Raw genomic sequence first — 17,318 nt, 5'->3', positions numbered from 1 at the left:
TGCCCATTAGAGATTTGAAATATGATAGGCTGTGCTCATTGTAATTCATTTTATCTGTTCACAAGCGTTATGATCTGCATATCAGAGTTGTGTGCCCAGCTGGCTGTGCCATTTGACAAGGAGTTTCAAAGAGCAAGAAGAAGACTCAATTCATGCTATTATTTCTGACCTTTGGAGCCATAGTAAACAGCCCCAGGTTTTACCTCGGGGCTTGGGGGAAAGAACCTTTTGTTAGTCCTCTGTCTGTTGGGGATGCTGTGATGCCCAGCAGCTCTTGCTCACCTCTTTAGTGTCTCAGTTTTGGCCGTATGAGAAGTGTTTCTGCTGTAAAATTGTCCATAATGCTGCCAGTTCTACTGGCATTTCCCATTATATAGTACACAGTTCTGGAGTCTTTGTCCTCTGTTGGAGGGTCTTGTTTATAGCAGCTATCAGCCAGCTGGCATCTTCCTGCCTAACTGGAGTGATGAAAGCATTTTTCTCTCTGTTTTGCCATTGTACTAAACCCATCTTTCCAACTGATGTGAATCTGTTCTGCTCCTGTGGGTGGCATGAAACAGCTTCACGATGTGTCAGCCTTGGTCCAGCCAAGGGAAGTGGGTTACAGAGAGTTTTCAGGTGTTAGTGAGCCGTTTGTCACAGACCACTGAGGGTTAGTTTTGAGTGAACACGCTAGTGGAATTGCTAGGATCTCTTCCTGTTGAATAAACCTCCACTGTGTCCTATAATTGTGTAGCGGTTTTCTCTCCTTAGTTGCTTCAGGTGTCAGAGGCCTGGATCCTTTGCTATGTGTAAGTCTGTGAAAATATTTCCCCTACTGGGTGTTTCATAAAAGCCAGTTAGCTCTGAAGATAAAACACAGGCGAGGAAAGGGGTGTCTCTTTTCCCCTAGATTTAATTTGTTTGCCCCCAATTTACCTTGGCACTTTGCTTGTTCCTTAATTGCATCGCAGTCTGTGTCTGTTAGTTCTTTATGCATCAACCTCCCTCACTATGTTGTGAGCTCCCGGTGGGAGGGCACTGGGCTCAGTCAGTTTGTGGATACCCTCTCCACACTCAGCATAGTGCTTTACATAGGATAGGCCTTCATACATTACTGTTAACAGTAATTGAGGTGAATAGATTAGTAATTAAGGGGAATAATTGTAATATATGATATACATGAACTTTGGTTCTTAGAAATATTAATAATTTTTTCTTGACGTTACAATTTGTAAATGTTTAAGGAATAGTATAGCAAATAAATAGCTTTTCACAATAAATCTTATTTTATGCAAAATAATGAATTTTCCATTGGGTTTTAAAAATGAATGATTTTTGAAGGTGAACTATTCCTTAAATTAGTTCGACATTGGCAGATAAAGACTGTTTTTCTCTCCTTAGGAGTGACTCTAAACATCTTTGTTCTAAATCTAAAGCAGTCACTTCAGTTATTTTTTGCCAACATTGGCTCTATTAAACATGCATGTTTTTCTCAAAGTAATTTTCCCCCCTAAAAGTACATTACTGCCCCAGGGACATAGTGATCTGCCCAGTTTCCTAAGTAACACTGCAGTTTTAAAAACTCACCTGATCTTTTGGTTACCTGCAGTAAAAAAATATAATAGAAATGTGTTTATGCAAGGATATACAGAATACTCTTTCAATTAATTGTTCATCTTTAGCATTCACCTTCACACTTATATATGGTATGAATGTAGTGACTTTTCCTAAAGTAAGAATTTTTTTAAAATGTATATTTTTATTGATTTTAGAGAGAAGAAGGGAGAGGGATTGAGAGATAGAAACATCAAAATGAGAGAGAAACACCAATAGGCTGCCTCCTGCACACCCCCTACTGGGGATCGAACCTGAAACATGGGGCAGGTTGAAGTAAGAAATTTTTAAAAACTGTATTTGTTGCTTTTAATGCTCATTTCCCCTATGCATTCTTTTGGTGAATGTTGTTGAACATGATGCTTTTAGGGGAAGTACTGACCTGGCTTCATGCTGTGAAGAAGTAGGGCTGAGGAATACTGAGGCTCCATCAGATGAAACAGAACAAGCCTAGCCTGTCTTTTTTGTAGGTTAATTGCTTATATATTGAGGAACAGTATTTTTGTCTAAATTTACATTAATTTTAATCATCTTGTTATTCTTTAAGTTAAATATTTAGATCTCTTTTATTGATTAGTTTATTAGCTTTGGAAATTTGATATATTTTTTAGCTTAGTAATTTCCACAATGAGTAGAAACTTATTGGTATTACTAGTACTTGAGAAGAAATTTGAAAATAAACATAATTACTGATTCTTCTCCCACCCCAGCATGGTGGGGGTTGTGTATTTTTTAAAATCTTCTTACATCATTCTGGTAAACATTGGCTGCTTCAGTTGAGAAGGAAGTTTAATAATTTGGTAGACATTTTAGCTTAAAAAATAGACATTTTAGCTTAATTTATATCTAGCTTTTCTTGCCCCCTACATAATTGAAAGGTCCCCTCATATAAAGTACCTCGTTTTGCAACACACAAACAACTGTACAGTGCTCTTGAAAAAGAGTTTTTAAAAATCTAGTTAAATCATCTCCCCTTTCTACCTATAGGGAGGGGGCTCTTTGTGTTTAGAAGGGGAAGCTCAAGTTCTTTTTCCATGTCCTTTGTGATATCTCACTTGTTCATTGCCCTTTCAGTTTATATCTTGTGAGTAGACAGTGATAATGTCAGAGTAAAATAACACAAATTAAAGAAACAACACATCCTAATATATAAAAACTCTGGGTCCGTCACATCCACAATGTCGGAGGCTTGATCTAATGCCCAGGCTGCTCATGCAGCAGGCTCTGGTGGGAGGGGACTTGTGGCAGCAGAGACGGTGATGGGAGAGGCTAGCCTGCACTCACACTCACAACCTCGCGCATGCACAGACACACACAGCGCCCACCAGCTCACAACCTTTTTTCCCTTTCTTTCCTTCCCTCCCAGCTCGCTCTTGGAATGAGGAAACAAAACAGACTGGGCCTGAAGAGGCCTGGATAGAAGGGATGGCAGGCAGAGTGTGGAGCCACCCCCACTGGCCCTGCCCCCTCCCAGCCAGGAAAGAGGAAGAGGGAGACTGGGAGGCAGGCAGGGAAGCCTGGAGGACTACTGAGAAAAACAGAAAGACACAGAGGGCAGTTGGGGGCAACCAGGCCAGCAGGGGAGGGCAGTTAGAGGTGATCAGGCAGGCAGAGGCAGTTGGGGGTGAGATTAGGCCGGCAGGGGAGGCCAGTTAGGGGCGATCAGGCAGGCAGGTGAGCAGTTAGGAGCCAGTGGTCCCAGATTGGGATGTCTGATTGTAGAGAGTGCAGGCTGGGCTGAGGGAATCTCCTCCCCCAGTGCATGAGTTTTATGCACTGGGCCACTAGTTAAAAATAAAAAAAAAGCCAAGGTGGTTCAGTACTACAAAATGAAATGGGTAGATCAATGTATTTTTTTCTTCTCATCTTGATTCTTTATGTCTGCAATTGATTGATATGCAATTATTTTGGGATAAACAAAAAATGGAAACTACCTCTTGAATAGGAAGCTGAGGCTGCAGCAGTTACCTGCCCCATGCTCAGGTTCCAGCCTCACATAGATTATTCATTATTCCTGACCAGGGCTGTCCTGTGTTCTGAATGTGCTCTGCAGCTTGGCGGGTTCCATGTCCTGTCTCCTTTTAAGTCCTCTTGCTGCAAGCACCAGCTTCCTCCTGCTTTCTCCAGGCTTGCTCTGGGTTCTCTTCCTTTTTAGTCCTCTAAGGTTTTTCCCAAGCAGACAGAGCCGTCACAGGGAAAAGTAGATTTTCCTATAACTAGTGTCCATTTAAAACCCAAAACAAGTAATTGGACTGTTTATCTTTCTCCCTCCCCAGAATTTAACTAGGAATGAGGTGGTAGAAGTAGAATGTTTACTTCAGAGAAAAGTAACAGGCTGGAGGCTTAGCAGTTTGGGGGTGGGGGGTGGGGTGGCATTTAATGTAGGACAATTAACCCTGAAGCCCGTACCATCAATGAGCAGGGAAGAATGGGGATTCAAGGACCGTGGCCCAGAGGGACAGGGCATCATAAGGACCACCTGAGCCTTTCTGTTCACAGCAGTCCCCGAAAGACATTGCAGAATATAGTGCAGTATAATAACCTATGTGCATAGTTGCAGGTAAGTAATACTTGTTTTCATTTTACTTAAATAAGTACCGTATTTTTTTAAAACCACAGTATTTCTATTTAAATGGTCAAAAATTTAAACATTGGTACATAAATTTACCTTTTTACTCCAAAGTGTGTCATTCCTTAAAAAAGTGAGATAAATGATACTGACCAAGGCCATAAGGAGTGGTGATATACTAGATAATAGGTGCCCTTAACCATCTTACTGACATATATCAAACATGCAGAGCTGTGAAAATGATGAAGAGTGTATAAATAAAAGGCAGTATTTATTTAGTTCAGCCCAAGTTGATACTCTAAGAATTAATATCTTAAAGCCCTTTTAAGTACCTTTCTTAGGCTTTTCATTTTGCATGTTTCCTAAAACCCAGCATTTTACAAACATTGATCTTGAAGAAACAATGTTTTTTAATTAATTGAAGGACAATGTACATATAGAAAAGTTTATAGATAAATATATACTTGATGAATTTTCAGCATCTAGAAACAGAACATTATCAGAAAGAACCCCAGAAGCTCCTAGCCACTGCCCTCTTCCCCACACCCTGCATCTCAAATGTACCACTGTCCTGATGTCTAATAACAGTATTTAGTTTGAAGAAATGGTGTTACATTTAATCTAAGAAGTTTTGAAGAGTTCTTAAATGAGCTTCCAGTAAAGAAGAAAGTGCATGAATATGAACTTTCCCTTTACTGTTTCTCTTTCTGAAGTACGTTGGGAGAAGCAGGATTGAATTAGAACAAAGTGCCTAGGCTGTGTGTTTGGGGCTGAACTTACTAAACTACCTTGTTTGTAGAAAAGATGGAAACTATTCTTTAATTTCTGTTTTGAGGAGAAACAAATTTTATAGCATCAGTTTCTTTTCTGCCTTTGTCTGGCTTCAAAAGGAATTACCATACTATCTCTATATTTAGACTAAAGGCCTGTCTACTTTTGGCATTCTGTCATCTGTCTTTCTTATTAAATCAGTACGCTGATTGAGACTTATTCTCGGAACTTACGTAAGGTATGAAAGATGAGTTGTTTTTTTTACACACTTACATTCACACATTTCACGTTGGAATTTGGAATTAACTACTCATGGGATACTTAAAGTTAACTCTTTTTCCCATATAGACAAGAGTGATCAATAAAAAGTGGATGGACTTTGCCAAACCACTGGCTTTCTAGTGTGACTCTGCCTATTTTGGTGTTCCTTGCAATCTAAAAAATTTCTTATGCCCAAATTTTCATCTTTTCTTATAAATTGGATGGTCTTAAGCTTTTGCTATTTGGAGAAAAGAGCTTGTGAGAAAGAGCTAGAGGGAGAGAAGAAAGAAGGGAGGGAGTAAGGGAGAGCACTTACATATATGTACTTTTAAACTGTGACAGTTACCAGATAGGCAGGCCCTTCGCGCCCCCCCCCCCCAAAAAAAAAATTTATCCATTCAGTTGTCTTGTTACCTTGCTAACTCAGAGATTTGACTGAGAGTTCAGTTTCAAGTTTACCAAGCCATGAGACTTGATCCCCAGCTAGGACTACTAATTAGGAGTTTATCTGGTATAATTTTACTGGATTTCTTTTTATATGTTATGTATACTGGCTATTTAAAAAAAAAATTGTGATAAAAAATGCATAACAAAATTTACCATTTTAAATGTACAATTGACTATTGGTTTTTAGAACTTTTATTCATTCATATCAGTTCTAGTCAATAGATATTTAATGGGGAATCAGTTGTGTGCCTTCTGCTGAGATTGGTAGAACATCGGAAAATTATGAAAGAAATACAAATATGGTCCCTGTTCTCAAGAAGATTAAGCCTCGTTAGGGAAACAAGATATATGTACAGCAGTTAAATAGTAACTCATGGTAGGTAAGGCCTTGAATGCTCAGGGAAAGCTTTGTGTAAAGATGAGACTCAGCTTGGTCTGAATCACATCATATCCATTTAGTTTGAGAGGAAGGAGGAAGTGGGGAACTAAAATAGCCCGTTGTCTTTCAGAGAATCTTTTGCTTTTCTAATGTTGAAGCTCTCACTGTTTTGTTTTTAAAATAAGCTGAACATTTGGAAAGGGAACACGTTATTAGCACATAATTTATATTTTTAAAAATCCCAGAAACTGCTATGCAGACATTATTAAAAATGCGGATGTATAGTGAAAGAAGGGTTAAATTTCTTATTATAATTCTATGCAAATATCTGTGTTCATGCAGCATTAAACTTTTCAATATGTTACCGCTTGGGAGTAGGTATTTCATTAGTGAGCTTAAAACAATTGAGGTTTATAGTTTTTATGAAAAATGTACAAAAATCAGCATGTAATGAAACACATATTTACTGAAATTAATCTTGAATGTCTGCCATTTTGCTAATCAGGTAAAAAGTTCAGAATTGGGTGTATTTTGTGAGTAAAGAGTGAATTATGATTAATTGTGAATGATCTTGTATTGACACTTGATGGCAAAAGCTGCTGCTGATTTTGTTAGTATATCTATATTGGGTCAAGGATTTTATCTGGGCTGGACATAGTGTCTTAAACAATGAGAATTATGAAGTTGAAATAGTATGTTTTCTTTGTTACCTCTGCAGACAGGCAAGCCTACACTTGGGACCCCCATGCTCACGTGACATCAAGAGGAAACGGAAGCCTGTGGCCACAGCATCTCTGTCTAACCCAAATGCAGGTAATTATACCCTAGTTATTATATGTTGAGCACCTGATACTGAATTATGTGTTTTATATACCCTTCCGCCTAACTTTTATGATAAGATAGGCCATTTTATTCCCATTTTATGTGAGAAAACAGAGAATGTAAGAAGTAATTTTTCAAGGTTAGACATATTTTAAGAATTTAAACCTAGTTCTGTCTGACCCTGCAGTCTGTGTTTTCACTGTGTCGCACAGGTTTCTTGAGTTTGAATCCCTATATTTCAGTAAAAATAATCTTCAGTCATTTGCACTTTTTTTTCTATTACAGATAAGAAATTAGATCTTTGTTAATGAAAATCTCATTAGGGTGGCATTTAGTCAGTAGGCAAAGAGCCACATGGGTTTATTTACTTTTTAATTTAGTATACAGTACAGTAAATTCTCACTGTTTTTATGTATAGTAGAGTGCTAATATTTTACCTGTCATGAAATTCTTAGTAAAAAACAGCTTTTCAAGTTAAAAACTTTAAATTTTCTGCGAAAAACTACTAGTTGGTAGAAACCAAAATAGTGGTTTATCACTGGTGACCAGGAGAGGACATAAAAAAATCTCTTGGATGCCGGAAATGTTCTGTATCATGAACTAGGTGGGGATTACATGAGTATATTCATATGTAAAGATTCACTGAACTACATACATTTATGATTTATGCACTAACTACATCTATGTTATTCTTAAATTAAAACAAAGGGGGATAGTTATTTATATTAGCTTGTTTGTTTTTAAAATAAGCTGAACATTGGATGTCTATAGATCTTTTTCTTTGGGGTTAAGGGAAAATAGTTAAATGTAATTGGTAATCATAGACAGTCCTTTAGGTTATTTCAATACAGTTTAGGATGAATTACTCTGAATGAAAAGATCATATCTGATTATAAGACCTATCAGAAATACCTACACTTCTTTTGTTTTTCTTTCTGTCTTTTTATTATGTAAGTTTCAGGTGTACAACATTATAATTCAGCATCTATATACATTATAAAGTGTCCACCCCAAAAAGTCTAGTTATTATCTGTCACCATACAGTTGGCTTCCTTCCCTCTTTCACCTATCCTCAGTCCCCTTCTCTCGTAACCACCTAAAGTTCTTTTCTTTTTTCTTTTTCTTTTTTTTTAAATATTTTTAATTGATTTTTTACAGAGAGGAAGGGAGAGAGATAGAGAGCTAGAAACGTTGATAAGACAGAAACATCGACCAGCTGCCTCCTGCACACCCCCTACTGGGGATGTGCCCGCAACCCAGGTACATGCCCTTGACCGGAATCGAACCCGGGACCTATCAGTCCGCAGACCGACGCTCTACTACTGAGCCAAACCGGTTTCGGCTACAGTTCTTTTCTTGATGATAATGACTTCATTTTGTGGAAATTGAGTATATCATAAATTATTTTATTTTCTTCAGAAAAGACTATATATTATAATAAAGTATGTATTTACGTATATTATACATAGAGCAGAGCAATTAATTGTTGAATAGAGAGTAGACCTCTGACAGATGGGGAAGTCTTTCCCTTACCTTTACTTAGTTAATTTCAGCATGCTCTGAAATTGACCTCTTCAAGCTTCTGTTTGATGTTTCTGTTTTGTTTTGCTGTTGTTAATCCTCACCTGAGGATATTTTTCCATTGATCTTTTAGAGAGAGTAGAAGAGAGGGAAAGACAGAACCATGGATGTGAGAGAAACACATCTATTGGTTGTCTCTTGCCTGAGGCCTGACCAGGGCATAGGCTGGGGAGGAGCCTGTAACCAAGGTTTGTGCCCTTGACTAGAATCTAACCTGCGACCCTTTGGTCCACAGGCCGAGGCTTTATCCACTGAGCCAAACCTTTATCCACTGAGCCAAACCGGCAGCTTCAGTTTGAGAAGACTGCTTGATAATGGGTAAGACTAAGATTGTCTGCCGAAACCTGTGTGGCTCAGTGGATAGAGCGATGGTCTGCGGACTGAAGGGTCCCAGGTTCGATTCCGGTCAAGGGCATGTGCCTTGGTTGCGGGCACATCCCCAGTGTGGGTTGTGCAGGAGGCAGCTGATCAATGTTTTCTCTCTCATCATGGCTGTTTCTATCTCCCTTCTCCCTTCCTCTCTGAAATCAATAAAAATGTATTTATAAAAAAAAAAGACTAAGATTGTCATGATAATGGATAATCTTAATCACAGGTCTAATGACTATAGTAAATTTTTTAAGTGATTTCCACATAGCCATCCTAAGCTAAACCCTTTGCATACATTATCTCACTTAATGTTTGCAACAACTGTATAAGGTGGATGCTGCTTTTATTTCCAGTACACATGATATATTTGAGCCCTAGAGAGGTTAATCAGTTACCCAAGGTCACATGGTTGGTACATTGCAGAGCCAAGGTCAGACTGGCTTCCCTATGACTCTAGAGCTGCACTCTTGGTCTTCTATAGGATAGGATTGGTTCCAAACTATGACTCTGCTCACAACCCAGGTCCTCATCCAGTCTGTGGTATCGGAAGCACAGTCTCCCCTGTTTTACCTTTTTGTTCTTTTTTTCTCTTTAATGTCCAGCTTCTGTTTTTTGCTTTTGTTTATAAGAGAACTGTTGAGAAGAATTTAAAATCTTTATTCTGTATTCAAATCGGGAAATTTTCTGGGAAGTATTAAACAAGATTTGAGCATTAAACATTTCCCTGCTGATCCAAACTCCTCCCCTCACTTGTTGACTAAGGCTTGCTTCACTGAACGTTTTCTTTCTTTTTTTTTTTCTTTTCTATCCACAACCTGAGTGCCCCATGGAGGTGAAGGACATAGCCTGAGCCCACACCATCAGTCAGTAGAACAAATGGGCTTGCTCTGCCTAACACTGGGCCATCTCGGATTCCACCTCTTTTATAGAAATGACTGATGAAGAGAGGTGCGTTCCGCTTTGCCGCTGTATTAATACACATCAGGGGCCAGCTCCTGGCACTAAATCACGCTGCTGCATACATCTGTTATCGGATTCTTCACCAGTGTGATGAACAAGACTGCAGATAGAGGCTTCCTTGTGTCATTCTTTATAGGATTTTCCTAAAAGAATAAATAGCTCACATCTCTGCCAACACTCTCCCCTGTCACTGTGATGAATTCAGCTTCTTTCTTAAACATGCAGCCACAAATCTTTCCCCCCTTGCTCCTCCTCCACTGGTGGAAAGTTTTGAGTTGAAATTGACTGAATTTAAAGATATTAATAAGGCTATAGAGGTGCAGAGCAGAAAGGACTAGCGTGCCCTGCCTTTTTGTTCTAGTAATAACAAGAGGCCAAAGAAAAGGATCTTTTCATAAGGTCATTGAGTAGATCCTTCTTGAAAGTATAGCACTTTTATTTTCTTTTAACATCCACACTCTTTCTCTTGATGGCTTTATAAACACAGGTGCATGGGGCACAGAGCCACCATGGATCTGAGTGAGTGACAGTATAAACATGCTTGTAACACCCAGAACACCAGAACAGGAAATGCCCAACATGTCATTACCTCATGACAAAGTGAATTTGCTTTATATTTTCTTAATGTAACTGAGCCCTAATCAGTTTGGCTCAGCAGATAGAAAGTTGGCCTGCAGACTGAAGGGTCCCAGGTTCAATTCCAGTCAAGGGCATGTACATCTGTTGCAGATTCAATCCCTGACTCTGGTTGGGGTGCCTGTGGGAGGCAACCAATTGATTTGTGTCTCTTACATTGATGTTTCTCTCTCTCTGCCTCTCCCTCTCCCTTCCACTTCCTCTAAAAAAAAAAAAAAAAAAAAAAAAAAAAAATCAATGGAAAAATACCGTCGGGTAAGGATTAACAAACAAACAAACAAAAAAAAGAAAGAATATAACTGGAAAAGAAAACATGGGTTATTTCCTCTAAAACGAGATTAAATAGCTGTCTATATTAATAAAAACGTAATATGGTAATTAGACCAGATAGCTGAACAACCTTTCGGACATCCTTTTGGACTAAGCTGTATCATGGAGGCCGAGGCAGAGGCAGTTAGGGACAATCAGGCAGGCAGGCAGAGGTGTTTGGGGGCGATCAGGTAGGCATGCAGAGGGGTTAGGGGCGATCAGACAGGCAGGCAGGCTAGGAGCCAGCAGTCCTGGATTGCGAGAGGGTGCAGGCCTGGCTGAGGGACATCCCTCTCCACCACTACTCCCTCACCCCACCCCCCCACCCCCGTGCCTGAATTTTGTGCACCGGGCCTTTGGTAAAAAACATATTTCATTTCTTATTGAGATGATTTTCTTAACCAGAATGGCAGAGCAGAGTCTTTGGTGTACAAATCCCATTCCTTCACAAAGTAAGCACATGGCTGTATGTAAAGGAGAACGGGATGACAAGATGTTGTATTCAGAGCCCTGACTATTGTGCCATCCCAAAGCCTGTTCTGACTTGTCTCTCTGGGATAGGATGAGTGCCCTTGGAGCATTAGTCAGAAGGGTAATCAACAGTTAACCTGTTAGTTACATCGGATTCCGAATATCAGACCAATGATGCAGGAGATGCTGCTGTACCCCCAGCTGCTAAAATAATACTCAGCACATGGAACAGTTTCACTAGATATTTGTTGTATGAATATGTGAACAGACTCTATTAGTCAAAATAGAATTTTACAGGTTCAATCCCCGACTCTGGTGGGGTGCCTGTGGGAGGCAACCAATTGATTTGCGTTTCTTACATTGATGTTTCTCTCTTTATTATGCTAATCCAGTGATTGGATTCAGTAGTTTTGTTTTAGGTTCACTCTTGTCTTGGGAGACATAGGGCAGATTCTTATTGCCCACTATGCCTTTTTAAAGTTTAAATGGTTTTTAAAGTTAAAAAATTTTTTTTTTTAGTAAATATTGAATGGCTATAAAAGAGCATTTATAGAAGATATATAAGGAGTAAAGAAAAATGATATAGCAAATATCCATGTACCCACCATTGACTTTAAGAAAAAGAATATCACCTTTAAAATCTTTTTTCTACTCTCCTCAGAAGTAACCATTATCCTGATATTTATTTTTTGTTAATCACTTAATCATTCTTTGATTTTTAAAATAGTTTTAAGACATATGTATCCCTAAATAGTATATTATCTAGTTTTGACTGTTTTTAAAATCTTTTTTAAATAGAATGTCATATTTTATAATTTCAAGTTTTACCCAGTTATATTCTTGAGATTCATTCATGTTTCATTCTGCCATATATATGGTGTTATATTACATGAGTAGGATTAATATACTACAATTAAACATTCTTGATGGAATTTGGATTGTGTCCATTTTATGCTATTGTGAAAAACAGAGCAGAGCCTTTAGTGTACAAATCTCCCTCCTCTCTGTGAGAGAACACATGCAAGAGTCTTTTTCTGGGCCACTTCATACTCCTTACGATGGCTATCGAACAGACAAACAGGAACAGCAAGTGTGGGAAGGATATGGAGAGATTGGAACCTTTGTGATTACTGATGGGAATGTAAAATAGTGCAGCTGCTAGAGAAAACAATATGGTGTTCCTCAAAAATCTAAACATAACTTTTTTTATATTAAATACCATCTGTATATACTGAGTGGCCAGATTATCATGATCTCTAAACACATAATGATCTGGCCACTCAGTGTATAACCTATATATAATATGCAAATTGTCCCCTCCACGAGGAGTTCAACCAATCGCCCATGTCCCCTCCCCCTAACAGGCTGGCCAGACCTTATCCATGCATGAATTCATGCACCGAGCCTCTAATACACACACACACACACACACACACACGCACGCACGCACACCCCAGAGTGGCCAGATTATTAAGTGTTCAGAGATCATGATAATCTGGCCACTTAGTGTATATAAAAGGCTGTGTCTGACTGGTCACTATGACATTTACTGATCACCAGGAGGCAGAAACTCAACACAGGAGCTGCTGAGCTGCAGTGACTTGGCAGCGGTGGTTCCTGGGTGACGCACCCTGAAACCCCAAATCCTCGTGGGGGTCATGCAATTCCACCTTTGGCCGTGGACTATGTTGTTGCTGGGGCACTGTCAGCCTGAATCTGGTTTACTGCACACTTGCATTTGCCTTCTACACCCTGTTTGACAGCAGCTTTGTAGAGTGCCCTCTCACACTCCAGGGCCCCTCAGGGGATGTCAGAGAGCCGGTTTCATCCTGATCCCTGCAAGCCAGGCCGAGGGACTCCACCTGCTGGAGGGACCCTGCTCAGTGCAGATGCTGAGGAGGGACTGTGGAAGGTTGGCTCCAGAGCATGTCTGGCCCTTCTCTCCCAGTCCCACCCTGTGAGCCATGTTCTAATTAATTGCCTTTCAGTGTGTACTAATCCATGTACTGGGTTACTAGTCTTCCAATAATTCATTAAAATGACTAACACAAAGGAGAAGAGGAGAGGCACCCGCTATAGGTTCTCTAGGCCTTTCATAAAACATGGAGCTGTTCCTCTGGCCTCACACATGTGAATCTACAAGAAAGGTGATACTGCAGACATCAAAGGAATGGGCACTGTTCAAAAAGGAATGCCCTACAGATGTCACCATGGCCAACTAGAGGAGCCTACAGTTACCCAGCCTGCGGTGGGCATTGTTGTAAACAAACAAGGGCAAGATTCTTGCCCAGAGGATTAATGTACACCTTGAGCATATAAAGCACTCGAAGAGCTGAGATAGCTTCCTGAAACGTGTGAAGGACAATGATCAGAAAAAGAAGGAAGCCAAAGTGAAAGGTTCTGGGTTCAGCTGAAGTGCCAGCCTGCTCCATCCAGAAAAGCACGTTGTCAGAAGCAGTGGAAAGGAGCCTGAGCTCCTGAGCTCCTGAGCTCCCTTATGAATTCATGGCATGACAAGTGCAAAAAAATAAAAGACCTCTGTACTGTTTAAAAAAAAAAAAAAAAAAAAAAAAAAAAATATATATATATATATATATATATATATATATTCAATATATCTATCTATATATATATATATATATATACATATAAACATACAATCTAGCAATTCTGCTTCTGCGTATATACCTGAAAGAATTGAAAGTCTTCAAACAAATAGCTATTTATACATTTGTGTTCTAGCAGCATCACTCACAATAACCAAAAGGTGGAAACAACTCAGATGTTCATTGCTGGATGAATATGTAAGCAAAATGTGGTATATTCTGTATACAATGAAATACTATTCAACCTGAGTGCCTTCGTGATTCAGAATGAAATAGCATGGATGAAGACATTATGCTAAGTGAAATAAGCCAGACACAAAAGGACAAATATTATATAATTCCAGTTATGTGAGCTACCTAGAATAGTCAATTCATGGGAACAGGAAGTAGAATGATAGTTGTCAGGTTGGGGAGAGGAAAATGAACAGTTTTCATTTAGGATGATGAAAAAGTTCTGGAGATGGATGGTGGTGATGGTTATGAAATAATGTGAATGTACTTAATACCACTGAAATGTATGCTTAAAATTATTGAAATGATAAATTTTATGTTATGTATATTTAGCCATAATAAAAATCATGTAGCAAAGAAAAAGTTTTTCTAGGGTAAGGTTTTGCACTGGTTAATGACCATAGAGTAATGTTAAATATAGCTTTGTGAAATTTTAGTTAAATTATGAGTGAGTGTGTGTATGAACATGAGAGAAAGATTGGATTGATTTGTGTTGTGATGTCAAATGTATTTCTTGCTGATGTGATCTGAAGTTATAAAACATTTGAAAACCACTGCCCTCAAGAAACCCTTGTACTTGCGCCATCTAATAATAGCTTGCATGATTATTTTTGTAATAACTCCCTGTAAGGAATTTATGTTTGAGTATATATGTAGGCATATATATATTAAACATATATATAATTAGACCAGACAACCAAATGAGCTTCCAGATGACAAATTTTGTGCATCGGCCTCTAGTATGTATATAAATTCTTGGGTACAATCTGATATTTTTTATTCCTTTTCATTAAGAAGAAAAAGTACTAGCCATGACCCACTAAATTGATCTTGTGACCACAATTTGAAAATTACTGTTCTATTGGGTTACATTCCAGGAGTGGAGTTACTGAATGGTAGGGTAAAAATGGAGCTTTCTGCCAAAGCCAGTTTGGGTTAGTGGATAGAGCTTCAGCCTGTGGACTGAAGGGTCCCGGGTTCGATTCTGGTCAAGGGCATGTACCTTGGTTGTGGGCACATCCCCAGTAGGGGGTGTGCAGGAGGCAGCTGATTGATGTCTCTCCCTTACTGATGTTTCTAACTGTCTCTCTCCATTCCTCTCTGTGAAAAATCAATAAAAAATATTTTTTTAAAATGGAGCTTTCTACATTTTGCTTTTTGTTGGTGTATATTCACCATTGGCACAGTGGCTGTGAAGGTGGTTTAACTACTCTGCTTGGGGACATTTGGAAATGTGAGGACAGTGTTTACTTGTCCCAGTGACCAAGGAGAGAGTAATTTTGGCATTCAGTAGATGGGGTCAGAATGGTAAGTGTCCTAAAATATACAGGGCAGCCCTGCATAAGCAATCACTATTCTGTCTAGAATGTGTTTTATATTCTTGTTGAAAAACTATACCATTTTCCTTATTATCACACTGTTTATTGGTGACATTGTCATGGGGTGTGACAGAGGGAACATAGGGCTTGGAGTCCACTATCTGAGTTTAAATCTTACTACTTAACCAGCTCTGTTTTGTCCCTGAAAAATTTATCCGCTCCGTATGGCTCATTTTTTGATCCGAAAATGGAGATGACAATACCTACTTCTAAGAGTTTGCAAGAAATAAGATTATGAATGCAGTGTTTACATAATACAGTGCCTAGCACGTAAGTGCTTAAGAAGTGATAGTTACTACATTATGAATTTGTATTACTGAATTTGCTTATTTGTTCATTTAAACCCATTTTCTCAGAGAAATGCTTACCTTCGTTACATCTGGCCTTTATTTCTTTGTAAAGAAAAAAGAAAAACCTTATGTGGCCACTTGGGTTAGTAGGGCATAAGATATAAGGATTAAGAATATTTGGGGTTGAAGTATCTGCTCATTCTAATTTGCCTCCCCTGGATTTTTCCCCTTTTTCCTTTTATTGCAGCAATCTCACCAGTTCCTGCGGATGTGGTGGAGCCAATCGCACCAGCGCCACAGGCCCCGAAATCTCCCAATACGGAGTGGCTGGTCAGGACCTCTGCCCCAGAGAAAGCCGCCGATTCAGCTGCAGCCACATTTTTTAAGATGCCACAAGAAAAGAGTCCTGGATGCAGCTAGATAGCAGTAGATCGTCCACCAGGAGCCGGCGGGTGTTGTGAAACAATATTAGATTTTGTGTTATATAGTCTTGTATATCTCAATTGATATTCCCAGTCTGTTTATCAGTAGGACTGGCTCCTTCCTCTTCAAACAAAGCAGTGGACTCTTTCTCTTAGAAAATCATATTGTGGAAATCTGTGTCTTTTTAAAAAAGTAAAGTATTGGGGCAGCAATTTTTTTAAAAAGTCATCCTATGCTATATTTGTTATTGCTATTGCTATCTTAGCAGTTACCTATAGCTCCGGTTACAGAACTGTTGCTTTTTTGCAGGTGTGTCTTTTTTCTTTTTTTTTTTTTTTTAACTCGTAACTGCTTTGCATACTTCCCGTGTAGAGCTTTTAATATCACTTGAGAAAGTTCCAAATTTGCAGTCATTTCCAGACAAATGTAAACACTGAGTTAAGACCTGTGTGTGGAAATGTGCTTGCAGGAGGCAAGGCTTGCCTTTCAGCCTGGCCTTGCTTTACTCACACTGCCAATCAGATAAATCCACCATGGTCTCAGTTTGAAGCCTCAGAAGCGACACCAGCACCATAGACTTGGGGTCTCCTTCCAGTCTTGTAGCTGCTTTGTACTTTGCCTCATCTCCAAAGTTGGTGTTCTATGGAAAGAGAACATTTTATACACACACACACACACACACAGAGAGAGAGAGAGAGAGAGAGAGAAGGAGGGAGAGGGAGAGAGATGAGGTAATGAAATGGTTTAACTGTACAGCAAACTTAGAATAGTCAGTGGATTGTGTCTTAATATTATACTTCATGTTGCAGTGTAAGCCTTTACATATTAAACGGGATTTTATTGTTAGTTTACAGGTCAATAACCTGCAGCAGATATTCATACTCTATTATAATAATGGCTTCTTGGGGTTATACTTTGGGGAGGAAAAATGTCTTTTGACATGCCTTTATATTTGCCATGTGTGTGACAGCTGAGCTGCGTGTAGAGTTATGTACACATCCATGCCTGAAGTTGATGCTCTTTTGTCAAGATGAGGAATAAGGGACTGCCTAGAGCTGCTGGAGGAAGCCACTCTTTCTAGAGAAAAGATTACCCAGAGTGTCTTGCATTCAGGGGCCTGGTTGATAGAAGGGTTCTTGTTTTGTTCAAATTTAGTACGTTTACTCTGAAATATGCAGACATTGGTCTCTAAGTGCCCACTGCTCTGGCACTGTTCTA

At 39.1% G+C, this 17,318-nt stretch overlaps 1 protein-coding gene across 9 annotated transcripts in view; it reads left to right on the top strand.

Moving 5' to 3' along the window:
* The window catches only part of GPATCH2L (G-patch domain containing 2 like), a 55,302-nt gene extending 38,974 nt beyond the window's left edge, over window positions 1–16,328 (top strand). For 4 of the 9 annotated variants that reach the window (XM_036430668.2, XM_045578429.1, XM_036430675.2 and 1 more), the window contains 2 exons: window positions 6,742–6,836; window positions 15,925–16,328. In XM_036430668.2, the coding sequence (XP_036286561.1) occupies window positions 6,742–6,836; window positions 15,925–16,097 (268 nt within the window). In that variant the 3' untranslated portion in view covers window positions 16,098–16,328. Of the gene's footprint in view, window positions 1–4,644; window positions 4,783–4,812; window positions 4,835–6,741; window positions 6,837–9,615; window positions 9,744–15,924 lie in introns of those variants that run through there. The other 5 variants (XR_006740975.1, XM_045578431.1, XR_006740976.1 and 2 more) reach the window with 4 other exon arrangements.
* The last annotated feature ends 990 nt before the right edge of the window (window positions 16,329–17,318 follow it).

The sequence above is a fragment of the Pipistrellus kuhlii genome, unplaced genomic scaffold (assembly GCF_014108245.1).
Source record: "Pipistrellus kuhlii isolate mPipKuh1 unplaced genomic scaffold, mPipKuh1.p scaffold_m20_p_1, whole genome shotgun sequence".
Classification (NCBI taxonomy): Eukaryota; Metazoa; Chordata; class Mammalia; order Chiroptera; family Vespertilionidae; genus Pipistrellus; species Pipistrellus kuhlii.
This window is presented reverse-complemented; position numbering and strand designations above follow the sequence as displayed.